The 20,178-nt window shown below is 45.4% G+C and overlaps 1 protein-coding gene across 2 annotated transcripts in view; it reads left to right on the forward strand.

The window, feature by feature from the left end:
- The window catches only part of CLCN4 (chloride voltage-gated channel 4), an 81,601-nt gene that overhangs the window by 15,503 nt on the left and 45,920 nt on the right, over window positions 1-20,178 (forward strand). For both annotated transcript variants that reach the window (XM_035289519.3, XM_035289518.3), the window contains exons 2-4: window positions 9,759-9,913; window positions 12,192-12,291; window positions 19,651-19,838. In XM_035289519.3, the coding sequence (XP_035145410.2) occupies window positions 9,770-9,913; window positions 12,192-12,291; window positions 19,651-19,838 (432 nt within the window). In that variant the 5' untranslated portion in view covers window positions 9,759-9,769. The remainder of the gene's footprint in view (window positions 1-9,758; window positions 9,914-12,191; window positions 12,292-19,650; window positions 19,839-20,178) is intronic.

A 20,178-nucleotide genomic window follows, 5' to 3' on the forward strand; every position in this document is an offset into this window, starting at 1 on the left:
GGCAACATTCTTCAAAGGCAACTAACTGCAAGAGTGCCCTCCTCCCCTCCTCTCTCAGACATCTCCAAGACCCTGCCAACTGCCAGATGAAACCAATCTTCCTAGAGCCTCGTCTGGTGGTCTCAGGCAATGCTTGGGAGTGCTTTAGAAATTTGGAGTCTCAGATGCAGTCTTGCGCCCCACCCTAGCTTTCCTGGATCAGAATCTGCTGTTTAATAAGACCCTAAGGGATGCATGGCTCATCCAGGTGGAAGTCAGATCTCCCCCAAGGTTGCACATTGGCAGCACCTGGGGAGCTTTAAAAAATGCTGATGCCTAGGTGCTGCCCCAGAGACCCCGGTTTACTGACTCTGGGCGGGGCCTGCTCCTTGGGCTTTCTGAACGCTCCTATGTGGTTTGGCTGTGCAGCCTGGGAACCATGGGGCTCCCTGGCAGTACCCTTCTGGAATTCTCCTTCCTCAGCCTCCCAGGCACGTGACTGCTTAATCTCCTCCCTCTGTGGCTCTTTCTCTGTCCTCTGTTCCTGGCTCCCTGATTTCTGCAGTCAGCCCAGTCTCTTTTCTTTCTTTGTTACCTCCTCACCATTCAAAGTACCTCTGTGGGGGCAGGGGCTTGTGAGAAATTCGAGCCTCAGCCCTGCCCCAGACCGGCTGAATCAGCATCTGCAGTTTAAACAGAAGCCCAGGGGATACCATGTAAGTTGTCATTTGAGAAGCGCTGGTCTAGGTGATGTAAGCTGGGCAAGAAACCCAGGGAATCTGTTGGAATGTAGGGAGCCTGGACTCAGGAACTGGAAGGCCCCTGTCTGGGTCTCTGGCTTGTTTGTTCTCCATCTCTCACAACCTGCCACTGTGGACATTTGGGGCCAGATCATTCTTCCCTGTGGGGGCTGTCCTCTGCACTTAGGACGTTGGGCAGCATCTCTGGCCTCTACCCACTTTATGCCATAGCAATCCCTCTCCCCAGTGGTGACAACCAAGAATGTCTCCAGGCATTGTCAAGTGTCCCCTGGGGCAGATGGTCTCCAGGGGACATTTTGGTGTCTGCCTCTGGCCTCATTCCCTCCTGCCATAGACCCTTGGTAGGGCTGGTGGCTCCAAGTTAGCCCCTCCTCTGGAAAGAGAGACTTCCTTTTTCCTCCTCGTCCATTTGTGTGGCCCCGCATGGGTCCCATGCTCACCCCCATAGCCATTCACTGTGCCTGGTGGTTGGAGCACTGTCATTGGCCAGATTGGGTTGTGTGACCACTCCCCCCCAGGCCAGGGGCCAGCTTTGTTAGCAATTGAAGGGGACTGAGAGAGTTCTGGGGAAGGCACAAATGGCTACTTTGGACCACTCTAGCACCCTTTACGGAGCCAAGCCCTCTGCTGAGCTTTCACTCAATAACAGGCTCATTTAGCAAATTTTATCTGTTGTGTGGCAATGAAGAGTGGGTCCTGTTCCAGGGCGGGCATTTTATAAACAGTCCTTGGGACCATCCTAGTAGGGTGGTCTTGTTAGTCCATTTTTACAGGCAAACAGACTACAGCCCAGGAGGGCTGGTGACACCCATGGCCATCTGTGGAGCCCAGTTGCCCCCTAATGCCCCCCCGCCCTTTGCTCCACTGTCAACCCTACCTTTCTGTCACTTCTTTGAGTTTTTTTCCCTTCCAGGCTGCCCTACACTGCCATATAGCTGAACAAATTGTAAAAGGAACACCCATGTCATCATGCCTCTGCTAAGGTCAGGAAAGACTGTTGCTGCTGTCATCTTTGTCCCCTCCCCAGTCCCCTCACCTCCCTGCCCCTCAAAATACTCTCCTGACTTGTATTGTGTTTACATCTCTACTTTTCTTTGTAGATTTACCAATGAATTCTGAATTCCTGAGGTTTGTTGTTTATATCTACCCGTTTTTCAACATGACATAAATGGAATCACACAGAGTGTATTCCGATGCATCCGGATTCTTTTGCTCTGTATTCTTTGTTCATTGCAAGCATACTTTGGGAAGAGCTTGAGTCAAAGGGTGGGTAGATGAGAAGGAACTGAAGGTGACAGAGGAACTGCCATGGGTCAGAGAGGGAATTACCGTCATTACTTGGGCAGAGCTGGAGCCATGGGCTATGCAATTAGGAGGTTGCGGTGACCTGGGTAGGAGCTCCAGCTAAGGGCCTGAAGGCCTCGGGGAGGATGGCAGGTGAGGCCTGGTAGGCTGGTGAGGGTTGTTCTGCCTTCTCTTTCCAATGAGGTAGGAGTTACAGGTTGGATGAAATGGAAAAAGGGGTGCGTTCCTCATATAGGCTTGTTGGACCAGCAGGAGCTGAACCAGCGGTTGTCTTGGGCTGCAGTGAAACCCCCTCTTAGACTAGGGCCCCCCGGCATCAAGTAGTTGGCAGCCAGCAGCCACTGCGTTCAGTATCTCTCATAATCTGTAAGGTTGGAAGAATAGAAACCCCATAAAGCCTGCTTGTGATGAGTCACTGGGGCTCCTGGGAAATCTGTAAGCAAGGAAGCTTTTGAGGTGTTTATTTTTAGATGCCATCTGACCATGGCCTGTCTCTGAATTTGATGTTCTTGGGCCCTCTCCTCTGGCTGTGTGTGCTAGAATTTCTCTTGTGTCCTATGCTTCTCATGGTGTAATGTGAACACTACAGGTAACTGTGATGATATTTAACACTTTGTTAGCGCTATGATATGATCATATTTTTATTCATGAGCCAAGGCACCTGGAATCTTGAAGCATTCGGATCACTAATTACTTGGAGAAAGTTTTTTGATTGTAGGATCTTACAGGAAACAGTCTCTCTCTCTCTCTCTCTCTCTCTCTCTCTCTCTCTCTCTCTCTCTCTCTCTCTCTGTGTGTGTGTGTGTGTGTGTGTGTATAATGGGAACTAATTTTTATTTTCCCAAAGCTTCAAGGTTGAAATGTTGCTAGTGACATCCTTCAGTTGCGTTGTTGCGTTTCTGGAAACTCATTCCTTCCCTTAAATAATCCTAAGGGGAATGACTGTGGCCACTTGTCTTTGTATTATGCCTTTCCCCATGGATCAAAATGATTTTGTTGGGGGATAAGGGCCACAAATGTGCTGGTAGCTCTGGTGTCTCAGATAGTGGCCTGGCAGGTAGCAGATGCCCAGTAAACACCCATGGTGTAAAACAGGGACCTGCAACACACAGCCTGTTCCTGTTTTTGTAAATAAAGTGTTATCGGCAGGCAGCACATCCCTTTGTTTACGTATTGTCTGTGGCTGCTCTGCTCTACAATGGCATGGTCCAGTAATCGCATCACAGGCTATACGTCCTGCAAAGCTGAAAAGATTTCCCATCTGGCCCTTTCTGGGAAAGATTTGCAACCCCCTGACTATCAGTTAAGTTACTATGAGGAAACAGGAAGGAGAAAGGGGCAGGAACAGCTTGTGGGAGAGGCCCATGGGAGCCGGAGGTGGTGTTAGTAGCAGTTTCTACCCTGCCCATGCTAGCAGGGGACACTGCCAGTACTCATCTCTGGGGTGGCCTTCCTTGCTTGTTGGAGACTTTTAATCTTTTAATCTGAGTTATGACTTTCTGTTCCATCTGTCCAAGTCTTCTGGGGATTAGCTAATAGAGCAAGTTGGCAAATAATCCGACATGGTCTGATTTGGAAAGGGAATACTGGCATAAACATCGGCAGGTTCTGTGGCACCTGGCCATTGCTGGGCAGAGGACGGAGGGAACAGATGGAAGGGCTTCAACCACACCGTTTTATGGGCGATGTAAATACTGATGGCAGCACGAAGTGTAATGGCTCCAAATGGGAAAGCACCCAAGTGTCACCCGCAGTAGAATGGATAACTACATTGGGGCTGATTCCTCAGTCAAATACTGTGGAACAGGAGTCGGCCAAGTTCATGATCCTATGGGCCAGCTCCAGCTCACTGCCTGCTTTTGTATGGCTTATGAGCTAAGAATGGTTTTTGCATTTTTATATGGTTGAGAAAAAGCCAAAACAATAATATTTTGCAACACATGAAGATTATATGGAATTCATATTTCAGTGTCTGTGAATAAAGTTTTATTGAAAGACAGCACCAGGCATTGATGTGTGTGTGGTCTCTGGCTGCTTTCCAATGACAACAGTGGAGTTGAGTAGTCCTGACAGAGACCACATGGCCCAGAAAGCTTCAAATATTTACTCTCTGGCCCTTAACAGAAAAGGTTTGGTGGTCCCTGTTACAGGACAAAGAGAATGAATAAATAGTTACAGTGAACAACATGGGTAGATCTTACAACGTAATGTAGAATGGAAGAAGATGGAAACAACATTTCATTTCTTTAAAGTTCAGAAGCAGGCAGCAGTAATCTATAGTGTGAGGTTGGGATAGTGGTTACCCTTAGTGGTAGGTCAGGGACTAGGGGAGCCATGGGCTGGCTAAGGGCTGGTCACATTTCGTTCCTTGATCCGAGTGCTGCATACATGGGTGAGTTCCCTTTGTGAAAATGTGGAGCTGTTCATTTGTGATTTTTGCATTTTATGAATAGATGTTTACTTCAATAAAAAGCGTACTCAAGAAAAGAGTTCTCATCTGACCCAGCAATCCGTCCCTGGGCATATACTCAAGAGAAATGAAAACATATGTCCATGCAAAGACTTGTACACAGATGTTCCTAACAGCCTTATTCATAATAGCCCAAAAGTAGAGACAACCCAAACGGCCTTCAGCTGATGAGCGGATAAATGAAATGTGATACAGCCATAGAATGGAATCTTATTCAGCAATAAATAAAAAGGGGTGAAGCACCGATATGCACTACAGCCTGGATGAACCTTGAAAGAATTATGCTAGGTGGAAGAAGCCAGAGGCAAAAGGCCACATACTGCATGATTCCACTTACATGGAATGTCCAGAATAGGCAAACCCATAGGATGAAAAGTATATTAGCGGCTGCCTAGGCTGGGAGAAGGATGCAACTGCTAATGGGTAGGGGGTTGCTTTTCGGGGGACGAAAATGTTCTGGAATTGGATAGTGGTGATAATTGGACAGCCTTGTGAATTTGCTAAAAAGCACTGAATTGTACACTTTACAAAAGTACATTTTATGGTATGTGAATTACCTCTTTAAAAATGTTGTAAGAGATCGCTGCTACAGACCTGTGTGTATCTGTACATGTCAGAAGGAAAAGGTCTTAAGGTGAGACCTTTCTTCTGCTGCTCCTCCAAGTGCAGATATCTTGAAAGTTACAGACAGGGAGAGGGCCTGACTTCCCCCAGGTAATCCAGACCCTTCCCCTAGATCCAAGCCAGCTGAGTAGCACAGAGCAGTTTCTAAAATGTAGCTAACATGGGCATGTTAATTTTGCTACTTTTGTTTACTAAAACTGGAGTTCTAGGAAAAACAGGGTAAACTGAAAGATCCTAGATAACTCGCTTCCTGGACTTTTCCTGTGATTATGCCTGACTTCACCCCCATTTTCCTGATGTCTGTTTTCCTTTGGTCTGATTGGAGAAAAACAGGAATCTATGTAGTAGCCACTGGAGCCCATTCCCTTAGCTGAGCATGGACTGTTGGCTCCTTGTTGGTTCCTCCAAGACTTCATTGTTTCCAAGCCAAAGAAATGGAGCAGTAAAACAAACAACAACAACCGAATCAAACCAACCAACCAAACAAAACACATTCAAAAAGACTTCACTGCTTACCTGTAGGTTGCTTTCTATCTATAGTTCTTGATCTCTTCTCAATCAAACTTCTTGGTCCCCACTTCTAGGTGTTAAGGGCCATAATGGTCACAAATATTGTGATAACTTGAGAGGATCCCATTTGAGGATGTGAGATGACCACCCAGAGCATCTCAAAGTTTTCATTTCACTGACACCGAAGAGTGTATTTCTTAGGATTTTTCTGTGAAGATAGTGCTGAACTTGCTGTAAAGTCCCAGGCCTAAACATTATCTGTAGCAGAGACAAATTGTTTTAATTAGTGACAAAAGGTTTGCCTGTCCCTGCAAGGGTGAAAGGGGCTGGTGCTGTTTCATTCCCTGTGCCATGTACTGGGGTGAAGGGGCACGAGAGGGAGCATCCCACGGTCCTGGCTTTCGAGAGCGGGGGCTGTGAGGGTCAGCTGTGGTCACACAGCCAGACTGGAGAGTCATACATGTCTCTTGGTTAGTGGTCTTACCACTTTGAACAGAGGTATTTTATTTCAGGTTTGAAAGAAAGCAGTCTCTAAACAGTCTCCTCAAAGTAAATGCTTTGAGGCGTTTTTAGGAAAAGATATTTTGACTGTCACATATAGATTCATGTTTTAATGGCCTCACTGATTCTTGGTAAGTGGAAGCCCACAGAAGGTCTCACAGAAGCTCAGTTGGACCAGCACAATCTCCCTGAGCAGAACAAGTCCATCGGGTCCCCTCTGTCAGCTACAGACAGCAGAGGAGTGAGCAGATCAACTTCAGCAATGAGGCGACATGCAGGGGGGTAAGAAAGGGGTGTTTTCGTGAAACATGATTTTTGTTTTAACAAAGATCGATGAAGCGCTAACCATATGCCAGGCACAAATTGCTTTTCAAATGTCAGCCCATTCCATCTTCTTCACAGTACCCTGAGGCAGGCACTGCTTCAACACCTACTTCATAGATGGGGGAGACTGAGGCACAGTAAGAAAGGTCCAGCAACTTGCTTAAGATCACACGGCTAGTAAGTGACAGAGCTGAGATCTGAACCCACACAGTGCTGTTCTGGAGTCTGTGTTTTAACTAGTATGTGCGTGATGCTGCCTCTCTTATGATAAACGTCAGAATATAGAAGGGCAAAGTACAATATTCAAGATCCAAATATGTCTTAGGGCCAATTTGTTTTAAGATACATCTACAGAGAAAACATACCAACAGGTTGTGGAAGTTATCTAGGGCATGAGGATGGATAATCCTCATTTTTTTCTCAATGCTTTTCTCTATTTGTCAAGGTTTTGTAAGTTGGGTGGGTGGTTGTATGTTTTTTAAAAAAGTAGCCACAATAATACTTCTGATTTCTGGATGCTCTTCTAGAACTTTGCCATTTCCCCATCAAGAGGTGGAGTCTACTTCCTCTCCCCTTGAACCTGGGTGGAACTTTGTGACTGCCTTAACAAAGAGCAAGTGGCAAAAGAGACTGACTTCTGAGGCTGGGCCATGCAAGGTGGTACAGCTTCTGCCTTCTCTCTTTCTCTTAACGCACTTGCTTTGGGGCCCAGAGCCTCTGGGTAAGAAATACTGCCACCCAAAGTCACATGCTGAAGAGACCACATGGGGATCTTGGCTCATTGCAACCTGCACCTCCCTGGTTCAAGGGATTCTCCTGTTTCAGCCTCCTGAGTAGCTGAGACTACAGGTGCCAGCCACCACACGCAGCTAATTTTTGTATTTTTAGTGGAGACAGGATTTCACCATGTTGGCCAGACTGGTCTTGGACTCCTGACCTCAAGTGATTCACCCACCTTGGCCTCCCAAAAGTTCTGGGATTATAGGCGTGAGCCACTGTGCCTGGCCTCTACATGATCTTTTAACCCCAGCCTCACAATAGACACCACCACCTCCTTCTGGGTTCCCAGCGAAGACCTTTGAGGCTCTGCGGATCAGAGCCTGTTTATTTTCCTCGGGACCACTACAAGTTCCATCGATGTTTAAAGATAGGATTGTTCTCTACAGTGACTTTTTGTTTCAAGCGTTATTGCCTGAATTAGTTGTTTGACAAGAGGCGTGGTTAAATTTTAGGTAGTACGAACTCCCTTTTAATAGACCGTTCAGGTCCCTGCAGTTCTATCTGCTGACTGGGTTTTTCTGACAGGGGCTCCCTTGGAGGGTCAACAGTCTGTCGTCTCTTTTCCCATCAGAGATATTCTTTACCACATATATTAAGCGGTTATTTTCATCTTGTTTGTGTAGAAATGAGAATGAAATCTTTGCTTTCTTATTTGACTCTCTTCCTAATGTCATTGGTTGCTACTGACTTATGCAATATGATTCTTCCCTGGGCACTCATCAGCGGGTATTGTTTTCAACTTGGCGTGGCTCAAACCTCAAACTTTCAAAGTTTTAAAGCAGCCGTGTTGCACTTATGATCAATAAATCAAGCACTGTGACTGCTTTATTGCTTGTAAGGAGATTACCCTACTTTGCCCATAGTGACTCTTCAGTTGGATTAAAATGCGGTTTCATCAGGTCGTGCTTGAGTCCTCCAGATACATAAATACGTGAGAGAAGCCCGCACTCAAATGTTTTTATAACCACCCTTCAACTTTTAAAGCATCTATTCCAGCACTTTTGTGGTCCTTATCCTATAATTCAAATTTCCATGCTCTTTGCCCAAGTAATTTTTATTTAGTGCATAATCCAACCTCTTGTTTCTGTAAGAGTGTATTCTTTTTTCTGCTAACTAGTGGTGAGCCGTGGTCCCAATGCAAAGCATTTTCTATAGCTAAAATGAGCTCCTGTGCAATCCGCAGATCAGGCTTTGATGGTGGGAGAATATGAGACATGGTGGTTCACTTGTGGTTGTTTTCTAGGTGAGGGGAGCTGGAATAATGGGAGTGGAATTATTATCTTGGACAGGAAAGGAAGACACATTCAACCATGCCACTGCCGTGGCAGCAGGAGCCCTTTTGACTGCATTTTAAGACATTAAAAATGAGCATCTGTCCCAGACCTCCTTGCCCAGGGCAGTGTGCCACCAGCCTCTCATGGCTTTTGGCTCATGGCAGGTTACCCCACCTCCCTTGTCCATCTCCAGGGTGGCCCCACTCACGCAGAGGGCTTCTGCCCTCTGTAGATTGCCTGGGCTCCCACCAGCTCATTAAAGTCTTGCCGGTATTTTCATTGTGCCGTTGGGGTACATTCTGAATATCCACGTTGACAAGCACACAGGCTGCCTGCCTGAGTGGTCTACTTTGTCTCCCAGGGGAACCAATTATTGGTTTGATTGCCATTATTTTCATTTAAACCCTATTTGCCCCTCTAGCCCTGTCATTTGGTCACCTTGCTTTTGCAGAATGTGAGGTTTTCAGGAATGTATATAATTGATCCTCATTGGCAGATTCTACATTTGCAAATTTCCCAACTGGCTAAAATGTATGTGTAGCCCCCGGATCAATACTTGTGGAGCTTTTGAGGTTGTTCATAGATAAGGGTGTGTGTAGAGCGACAGGAAGTGCCAGGAGTGCCCATTCCTCACTGAGGTCTGAGAGGGCTATGCTCTGTCTTCCTGCTTCCACTCTCTTCCTGTCAACAAGGGTGCTTTTCGTGTTCTATTTAGTGCCATGTTTTTCAGTTTTGTGCTTTTTTTTTGTTGTTGGTAATTTTGCTGTTTAAAATGGCCCTGTAGTGCAGTGCTGGGAAGCTGTCTAGTGTTCCTGAGCATAAGAGGGCTGTAACATGTTTTATGGAGAAGCCTCATTCAGGCATGAGTGATAGTGCTACTGGCTGTGAGGTCAATGTTAGTGACTCTACAATATCTATTAAATAGAGTATCTTTAAACAGGGCACATTTTAATTGTTTGATGAAAACGTGACCAAAGGTTTGCAGGAACCTTACTCTGTATTCTCTTGGGAATGGTAGTTCAGTATTCAGTAATTTAGTATTTGAGGTGACTTTATAGAGCATAACTTCTATGAATAATGAGAGTTGAGTGTGCATATATTTCATTACAGCAGAGATGCCTATGCTGAAATAATTCTTCTTATATAAGAAAATAGGACACGTGGATTATTCTTCTGCCATATCCGTGGCATGTCCCACTCACATATTTAACCACCAGTTTTCTTGCCCAGGTGTAATTAGCATGGTCAATGCGGGAGCAATGAGTGGCTCTGGAAACCTGATGGATTTCCTCGATGAACCATTCCCTGACGTGGGGACGTATGAGGACTTCCACACCATCGACTGGCTAAGGGAAAAGTCACGGGACACTGACAGACACAGGAAGGTAGGTGACATTACAAAAGGACACACTACAAATGGCTAAGCAATGCTTTCATTCAAAAGTTACTGAGCTGGGGCTTAGGTCCACGTACGTGTCATGTGCTGGGTTAGGGTCTAAAGAAGAAAAGAGCCAGTGGGAGAAGCAGATACATGAGATCATTGTACTAGCAGGCACTTTGGGCAGGACGCTGTGTCATATGGAGGGAATGTGGTATAGAGGAGAGGGAGGGAACTTTGCAGGTGCCATTTCAGGACCCTGTTTTCTCATCCATGAGGATGGAGGTGATTATGCCTGAAGAGGAAATGAGATTATGTGTATATGAAAGCACATATAACAGTGCCTGGCTTCTAGTTGGCAGTCAGTATATATTTAAATGGATCGCAATGGTTGTCTGTTAAGTGCTGTGTGATCTCTTAGGTTCGGTTAGGGAAGGGTTTTTCAGAAAGGGTAACATTTCAGTTAGGTCTTGAAGGATGACTAAGATTTTGCTAGGCAGAGGAAGGGAAATGATTCTAAACATCAGGAATGATCCCCCCTGCCCCTTTTTAAAACTTTTATTTTTTTTGCATCTCCGAAAATCTTGGCTCTTCAGGGTGAATGGCCCCCTTTTTAAAGTCACAGAGGCACGAAAGAATGTGAAGTATTTGGGCAATTCAGGAAGCTCCCAGGGTCTGGTGGAGGATTCCTGCAAGGGGAGGGATAGGGATGAGTGTGGAAATGGAGGCAGCAGGACCACATGCGGAACGGCCATGCTGGTGGTAGAGAGGAGTTTGTATTTTGTGCTGAAAGCCACAGAAGACAATAAAGATGCACTGCAAAGGGAGAAGCAGGAAGCTTGGAAATGAGTCCAGGAGACCGAAGTCAGTGACGTGCAGGTGAAGAGAGGGGATCAGGGTCAAGAGGCGTTCTGAGGCACCACGGACAGGATTCAGGGGAGGTGCTGGGGCCAGGAGGGGAGTGAGGGTCTTGGAAGTGCGGTCATGGAACACTAGGTTGTGGCCTGACAGGGATGATGCCTTTGATGCCTAGAGGAAGCAAAGGGAGACTGAAGCTTTAGAAGCGGCCATTGTGGCCTGGGTGTGCAGAAAGAGAAGGGAGGAGGAGGTCAAGACCCTAGGCAGTGCCCAGAGTTACCAGGTCCAGGGAGGCAGGTGGGGAGCCTGCAACAAGAGGGGACCCCACTAAGAGCGGTTCCCTCTTAGTGGGGTGAATGGAGAGGGTGTCATGCAGGGGGCTGCTCACAAGGTTATCCTCCATGGGGAGGTCAGGCGGGAGGCCAACCAGCAGCCTGGGGGCTGGCAGTGAGGGGAGAGCTGCTTCAGAAGAGGGTGAGCAGTGACATGGACAGTGTGACCATGTCACCTTGCTTCACGAGGGCTGGCATGAAAACAGGAGGGCAATGTGAAGGGAGTCAGGTTAAGTCATGAAGATGTTGCAGCCTCTTAGCTCTAGCACGCAAGAACATGGGATCGAGGCAGCTATCCCTCTAGAGCATGGCTCAGCCGACTGCAGCCCGCGGGCCAAAGCCAGCTGTCACCTCTTTTTTTAAATAAACTTTTGTTGGAACTCAGCCATGCCCATCCATTTCCATATTTTTTATGGCTCCTTTTGTGCTACAGTGGCAGGGTCGAGAAGTTGCAACAGAGACCATTTGGCCTGCAAAGCCCAAAATATTTACTCTCTGGTCCTTTCCAGAAAACATTTGCCCACCACTGCTGTAAAAGGCCATGAGGGAAATACGATCTCAGAGGTGCATACAATTCTGTTAGCACAAGGAGGTGTATATAGGTGTGTCCATCTGATACGGTAAACGTGATCTATGCCATCTAATTCTAACTTTCTGCTGTTAAATTTAACCTTGAAAACAAAAGGAGGAGATGAAGCCTTTGTTGAAGAGGCTTTTTAATGAAACCTAGCAGTGTAACTCAAGATAGAACTCATGTTCAGAATGGAGACACTGAAACAACGTCCGCCTTCAGCACAGCTTTTAAATCATCGAAGATCAAATCACATTTAGTACATGTTTTTTAATGAAGTGAATGCTTTGTGTGTGCTCAAATTCATTGGAGACTGTTGTGGCATCTTAAAGCTCTATAAAGTAGAAAGCTTATCTTACCATTGTGGCACATAGCTGAAAGAATCACATCAGTGGGAATTTAGCTACTTGATAAAATTCATTTTATTTTCTTAATTACCCTGTTTCCCGAGGAAACACTTTCAAGGAAAAAAGCATGAATTAGGAAATACATTCAGATCAGCTGCTGTATCTGCTTTGTTCTAGATCACCAGCAAGAGCAAGGAGTCCATATGGGAGTTCATCAAGAGCCTTCTGGATGCCTGGTCGGGATGGGTGGTGATGCTGCTCATCGGCCTGCTGGCAGGTACGTGGATGGGCATGCAGTGCTCCCGCGGGAAGCTACTGAGGCCAAAACCCCAAAATGTGAACCCTCTGGGAGGTTTGGAATATGGAGCATGTCTTTTACTCCCGTGGGAGGGATTTATTACTGGAAATATCTAAGGGCAAAATGCATGACTATATATTTAACCTAAAATCTATTATCGATGAGGCATTCCCAAGGCACAAGCCCAGGCACAGGCCTCTGTGGAGCTGTGATGACAGAGCTGGTGGCCTGTCCGCACAGTGCAGAATTTTCTTACTCTACTGGATTTGACTGAAAACACACGGTTTTTTTTAAAGGTCTTGTTCTGTTTCCCAGGCTGCAGGGTAGTGGCATGATGACAGTTCACTGCAGCGTCTACCTCCCAGGACCAAGCAGTCCTCCCACCTCAGCCTCCTAAGTAGCCAGGACCACAGGCATGTGTGCCACCATGCTCAGCTAATTTTTTTTATTTTTTGTAGAGATGGGTTCTCATTATGTTGCTCAGGCTGGTCTCGAACTCCTGGGCTCAAGCATCCTCTTGCCTCAGCGTCCCAAAGTGTTGGGATTGCAGGCGTGAGCCACTGAGCCCAGCCAAGCACATATTTTATATTCTGTTGTAGTTGGCTATGTAGATGGCAACAAAATCAGGGACTGTTTTGATCTTCAATAACGAAACATCTTATGAGATTTCCTTTTACTACTACTGGTAGGCTCTGGGATGAACTTGAAACATTCTGCAATGCTCAGCACCATGCTGGACACCCACGGGAGCTGAGGCAGGCCCCTGACCCTCGGGGACTCCGCATCTTTCCTTTTTAGAATCCCAACACCATGTTTGTGAGCAGTAGATGTTTCCAGAGTAAATGGATGCTATCTGGAGGGGAAACACATCTTTTTAATAGCAAATGCACCAGCCCTTCATGGAAATAGTTTCCTAAAACTTACATCCTTTTAGGAGATTATGAAGGTTAATGTCTAAGAATAAAAAATTTGGCATGATGAAGAGGTTCTTTTAATAATAATCCCCTACATATAACAACATAATAGTTATGGTTAGAGAACGGATCAGGAAATTGACCATAGTAGTAAGTGCTTAAGAAGGACGAACACTAATGGGGCACAGAGAGTTTTGTGAGTACAGGGGATTTCAGTTTCCAGGTGATCTTTGATTTATTCCATAGATCATCGGAGGAGGGGCTTGGTTGCCAGGGAAGAGCTCTACCTTCCTCACTTGCCTCAGCATCCCATAAAGAGCTCAGAGGAATGCTTGGAGGGGGGATCCTTTCCTACTAGTCACAGATGCTGTCTGTCCACTTCTCCATGTCTGTCCTTCCTTTCCCAGTGGCATTTCCCATCATGTACTGGTGGAAGCCAGGGCAGGGAATTAGACTTCATTGTCACAAGGTATTGGATGGCCAGTTTTGCTTGGCTGCTTGGATGAAGATCTTTGAAGGTGGGCCAGGTGGAAGTTTGCTATGAATTTGTATGTCCTTATTTAGAGTATTTGATAAGACCTTATAGTGTGTCATTATTCTTGGCTCATAGGGAGGAGAAATAAATAGGGTAAATGAAGAAACTCAGAATAGGAATAGACGTTCTGATAACGGCACAGCTTAAACTTATTGACTGATCTAGAAGCCCAATTGGGCTAACTTTAACAAATCTGATTTTGACCAGCTGGCTTTATTATCCACTTGATTTCCATTAGGATGGGGCATTAAAAAAATTATGCTGCTGCCTGGGCTTCACTTATACAGTGTCTCTGGAGAGGACCTCTGACTTGAATGCAACCTGCCCCTCCCCTCTGTGATTGCAACGTGCAGCCGGGGGTGAGCACTGCTGGCAAAAGGAGAGCCCATGGGCACATCAGCAGGGGAACACATGGGAGGGTGAGAATGGGTGATGCTGAAATGAAAGGGCTACAGTGTTCTTTTGATTTGGATGCACTTTGAAGGGACAGTCACAGCCATGTCCCACTCACTTCCCCCTTCCTCACTGGAATAGTTGAGACGGCCCCGGGTGTCATCGCCTGGCTGGCTGTCCCCTCAGTGGCTGTTGTCTTTGGACTCCCCTTATGGGTATGCTCACAGCATCTCTGCAGGTGCTTATCAGGAGTCACCACTGGGTGGCACTGTTGGACCACGAAAGAAAGCTGAGGCCCGCTGCAGCGCAGTCAGAACCAGCTTCAGCAAGGAAGATTGGGTGTGCAGTAGCGGGGATTGTGAATCAATGAGTAATGATGAAACTTAGGGTGATCATCGCGTTTGCTCCTGAATATCTGCAGGACCCTCCCATCTTCACGTTCTTCTTCAAATACCACATGATGTCACTTATATGTGGAGTCTAAAAAAACCATTGTCATAGAAACAGAGTAGAAAGGTGGCTGCTAGAGGCTGGGAGGTGTAGGGGCAGGATGGGGAAACGGATATTGATCAGAGGGTGTAAGTTTCAGTTAGACTGGAGGAATAAGCTTTAGTGAGCTGTCGAATTGCATGGTGACCACAGTTAATAATCATGTATTGCGTATTTCAAAATTGCTAAAAGAGTAGACTTTAACATTCTCACCACAAAAATAAATTGGTGAGATGATTTATTTGATTGGTGCGAAGGTAATTGTGGTTTTTGCCATTAAAAGCAACGGTATGATTGAATCTTTAATTGGATTGATCAAATCTTTCTGTAATGTATACATCGATAAAAACATGAAATTGATATACACAATTATTATGTGTCAGTTTTAAAAAGTTAAAAATATCAAGATAATGAGCCCGGTGCCTTTGTTTTTCCTTTGGATAGTTCTAAATTTGACCCTGTGGAAAGACCTCATGAAATACTAAATATTATGGTTCTTGCTTGCTGTTGCTAGGGGGCAGTGTTTACTTAGCTAACTCTGCAAACTAGCATTAAGCTGAACCAAACTTGCATCAAGGATTTCATGATCTGGAGAAAATACTTTGAGCATGTATGATTTATTTTCATTGGGTTTCAGTTTCCAACTTTAAATCGGGAAATAGTTTTCACCATTCCACAAGGTATATGTGCTTCAAAATATGTTGTACAGGATAAAAACACACAGTGTTATGTATCAATTTAAAAATGAAAGAATAAACAAATCAGGAAATAATGATATCTCTCACTTAATGAGACTAATTATATATATTTTTATATTTGAAACCAAGTATTTCATTATTGAATTGCATGCTTAAAAATTTCAAACCTGTCTGATATTTAAAATTTTAAAAGTGATAAAATTACATCCCTCCCTCTCTGAGCCTCAACCCCCTTGCCTGCTATATGGGTATATATAGTATGTATGTAAAGCTTTATTGAAATATAATGCAGATACCATACAATTCACTCATTTAAAGTATATAATTCAGTGGTTTTTAGTGTATCACAGAGTTGTGCAACCATCACCATGGTCGATTTTAGAAGGATTTTATAATCACGAAAAGAACCATTATACCCTTTCGCTATCAAGTCCCTGCTCCCCAACCATCCCTCTTCCAGCTCTAGGCCACTGTTAACCTGCTTTCTGTCTCTATGGATTTGCCTATTCTTGGCATTTCATATAAATGGAATCATACAATATGTGATCTTTGTGATTAACTTCTTTCACTCAGCATAATATGTTCTAAGTTTGTCCATGTTGTAGCACGTGTCAGTACTTCATTCCTTTTCGTTGCCAAGTGCTATTCCAGCATATAGATAGATCACATGTTGTTTATCCACTCATCCATTGATGGGTATTTGGGTTGTTCTGGTTTTTGGTTATTTCGAATAATGCTGCTTTGAACATTTTTATACACGTGTTTGTGTGCATGTATGTTTTCACTTCTCTTGGGTATATGCCTAGGAATAAAACTGCTTGGTCAAGTGGTAACTCTGTGTTTAACTTTTTGAGGAACCATCAGACCATTTTCTGAGGCATTGTACCTTTGTAGTGCACTGTATTTTCTCTCTAGTACTCATCACATTTTTGGGTTTTTGTTTTTTTTTTTTGAGACTGGGTCTAGTTCTTGTGCGATCATGGCTTGCTATAGCCCAGGCTTGAGCAATCCACCCACCTCAGTCTCCTGAGTAGCTGGGACTATAGGCATGTGCCACCATGTGTGGCTAATTTTTGTATTTTTTGTTAATGTAGAGTCAGGATCTTGTCATGCTGTGCAGGCTGGTCTTGAACTCCTGGCCTCAAATGATCTGTCCACCTCGGTCTTCCAAATTGCTGGGATTACAGGCATAAGCCACTGTGCCTGGCCCTTATACCTTTTAGTGGAAACTTTAATATACTTATTTTGTCCAGTGTCCTGTCCAAGGTGCAGCTCCACAAAGGCAGGGACTTGGGTCTACTCTTTTCACTGCTGTATTCCCAAGATAATGTACTAGTAACTGGCATGTAGTAGGCACATGTTCAATAACTATCCCTTGAATGAATGAATGGACCTGAGTTTTCTGATTTTTCATTTATTTATTTATTGCAATCTTTTATTCAACATGGACATATAGTGCCAGGTATGTAATTGACATAGGTCTAACAATGGACAACACAGATAGGGTCCTTGCCCACTTGGGGTGGGCACAGGGTCTGGATGCCAGGCCTGACCCTCACTGTGGCAGGATAATCAGATAATGAAATCTTTCTTACCTACCACTTATAGATTAGTGGAAGTACACACACACACACACACACATACACACACACACACACACACACACAGAAAGCAAGCTAATTGTGATATCAGGACGTGAGAGCTGTGGTGATGGGAAGGACAGTCAGCCACAGGAATGCCAGGGAAGTACACCTAACCCAGGCTTAGGAAATCAGGAAAGACTTCCCAAAGGAGGTGATATGAATGTTGGAATCTGGATGATAAGTAGGAGTCTGACAGGAGGGGAGGGCAGTGCTTGCTGAGATGGTGCAGAGAGGAGAGCGTGACACATTCCAGGAATATGGAGTGGGCAGGGTGTGGGGAGTTAGTGAGGGAAAGGGATGAAGCTGGAGAGATCTGAGGGGCCAGCTGTCAGGGTGGGTGACCTGTTGAGGATTTGGGTGTTCTCCCAAGAACAATGGGTGACCATAGCAGGGCTTTCCATAGGGGAGTGGCACAGGTCAGTTTGGCATTTGGAAAGCCTGTTTGACCACAGTGTGGAGAAGCCATGGATGGGGCAGGACTGGGGCCGGAGACTAGAGAGGAGGCTCCTGCAGCAGTCCAGCGAGTAATGACTTCAGCATGGTGATCTGAAAGATAGCCTGAGTGGGGATGGGGGCAAGTGGAGTGATTTGAGAGAGATTTCAGAGGTGGAGCTGCTGGGATATGGGGATTGCCTGGAAAGGGGTTGCTTCCCTAGATTTCTAGTTTGCACAGTAGCGTGCCAATGATGGGCTCCTCTCTCAGCTGGGACAAAGCTGAGGGTGGGAGGAGGATGCTTTAGTTCAGTGTCAGATGGCAGTGGGCTGAAGTGGAGATACCTAGTAGACCCAAGAAGGCAAATAGACTTGTGTTCTTTGGCAGTGCCTGTTCATTAGCTTTGACTGCCTGGGGCTCTGCTGCAAAGATTTGGGAGGGTAATTCCGCAAGTGTGTGTCATGATTGATTAGTAGTGCCTGACATGGGTATGCCAAAAGAGTTGTGAAGGGGAATCCAATAGAGTGTGCCATTATTGATTGGTGATGTCTGCCATGGGCATTGGAAGCTGATGGCTGGGCTGTCGTGATTGGCTTTGTAATATAGGCAGGGGGCTCTATGTGCTTGGCAAAGCATAGCTTGAGATGTACACTTACACCTAATAGCAAATAGAAGGATGTGAATAAAGTTGCCATGGCCGAGAGCATAGTATAAAAAGAGAAAAGGATTTAGGGTCAAGCTTTGAGGAAATGGCCTTTTTGAAGTTGGGTGGAGGAGTCAGAAAGATTAGAGGAGGCAGAGAAAACCAGAGAGCAAGGAGGAAAGCAGGAGAGAATGATGTAGAAGCCAAGGGAAGAGATGTTTCTAGAAGGGTGAAGTGGTCAGCAGAGTCAGATGATACTGAGAGCTCTGGAACTGGGATCAGCAAACTTTTTCTGCAAGAGGCCAGTCAATATTTTCAGATTTGTGGCCCATGTGGTTTCTCTCTCAGCTTTTCAGTTCTGCCACTGTAGCATGAAGGCAGCCACAGAGTGCATGTAGTTGAATGGTGTGGCTGTGCTCCAATAAAACTTTATTTACAAAAACACGCTGTGGGCCAGATTTGGCCTGTGGGCTGTAGTTTGCGGATCCTGTTCTAGAGGAATGAGCTAAGGCTGTAATGAATTAAGGCCATTGCCTTAGCTGCATGGGAGTCTACTGGTAGGTTGAGGGAATGGACCAGGCCAAGGGAAGGAAAGAGATTAGATGGTGACTGGAGGGGAAAGTGGAACCAGGAAGGTTTTGTTTTTTTTTTTTTAACGTTTAAATGCTGATGGCAAGGAAAGGAAGAAGTTGAAGCTACAGGAGAAAGAAAGGGGAATGGGAAGAATGAGGCTCCAAGGAGGAAGGATATGTAGAGCTGAGGTCAGCAGCGTCTGATGCAACACCAGGAGAAGAGAAGGGAAGGGTGAGCGCTGATGCCAGGTGTTGATGCCTTCAGTGGGGATATGGATGCGGAAGCGATCCTGTAATAACAATGCAGTGAAAAGGCTGCAAAATGAAGATGCTTGAAAGCATTCTCTACCTCTGTGAGAGACTAGAATGCATTATTCTGGAAAGAGACCCAAGGCCGCCTTTTATGATCCATTTAACTGCACATTCCATTTTCTTCCATTTCTATTGGCTTTTAAACTTAATTATTTAGTTTTATAGACCCGTAATTCTTTATAATTAAAAAAAATGCAGAGAGTTCTAATAAACAGGATTTCCCAAGTTTGGTTCTCATTTGGTGGCAAAAACTTACTCATTTATGATGTGAGGCTGTTGTAGTTATGAGTCCATTTTGTCTGAATTATCATGTTTCCCTGAGAATATTAATATGTGCAATTCTATGATCCTGCCCCAGAAGCTGCTGAGAGTTCTATCTTTTTGTGGTATACATACCTTATGTCATAAAGTTGGAAAAGGAAGAATTGCAGAAGTTGCCTGTCTGTCCTACCCAGTGGAAGCCACTGAGCTTTGTATCTCTCATTGGGCTCGTGCTGCCTTCCCACACCATAAATGTTCAAGTGCTGCAAGGTTAATGAAAGAGGCTTCCTATGTAAGTGACAGCCCCATTGCAAGTTTATTGCCTGCTCTGGAATCTGGGCCATCATTGCTGATGTGCCCCTGCCTGGCCGCCATGTTGCACCTGGTCTCATTCTTGTTGCATCATGGGGCGATTCCTCTTAATGGCTCATGTTACTTCTTCCAGGCACCTTGGCTGGAGTCATCGATCTCGCTGTGGACTGGATGACGGACCTGAAGGAGGGGGTCTGCCTGTCTGCCTTCTGGTACAGCCATGAGCAGTGCTGTTGGACTTCTAATGAGACCACTTTTGAGGACAGAGACAAGTGTCCCCTGTGGCAGAAATGGTCGGAGCTGCTGGTGAATCAGTCAGAGGTGGATGTTTGGGCAGGGTCTTGGCTGGGGACCACTGCCATTTCACACGTGCTTTGGAATGCTGCTGGGAGATTTGTGGATGTCTGTGATTTCACCTTCAAGTGCCTGCTCTGAAGGTTGTGGCTTAACACTAGGATGACTGGCTTTTTCTAGCTCTAATGCTGTCACTCAAACTTTACCTGCAAACCCTTCCCCACTGTTTCATATGCACAGTGTGTGTGTGTGTGTATGTGTGTGTGTGTGTGTGTGTATGTGTGTAAAGCCTCATATTTGGCTTTATTCTGTCATATTTGGCTTTATTTTTTCTTACCGAAGGTGGCTTGTTCATCATGCTGAAGAA

Source organism: Callithrix jacchus, chromosome X (genome assembly GCF_049354715.1).
Source record: "Callithrix jacchus isolate 240 chromosome X, calJac240_pri, whole genome shotgun sequence".
In the NCBI taxonomy this organism is placed as follows: Eukaryota; Metazoa; Chordata; class Mammalia; order Primates; family Cebidae; genus Callithrix; species Callithrix jacchus.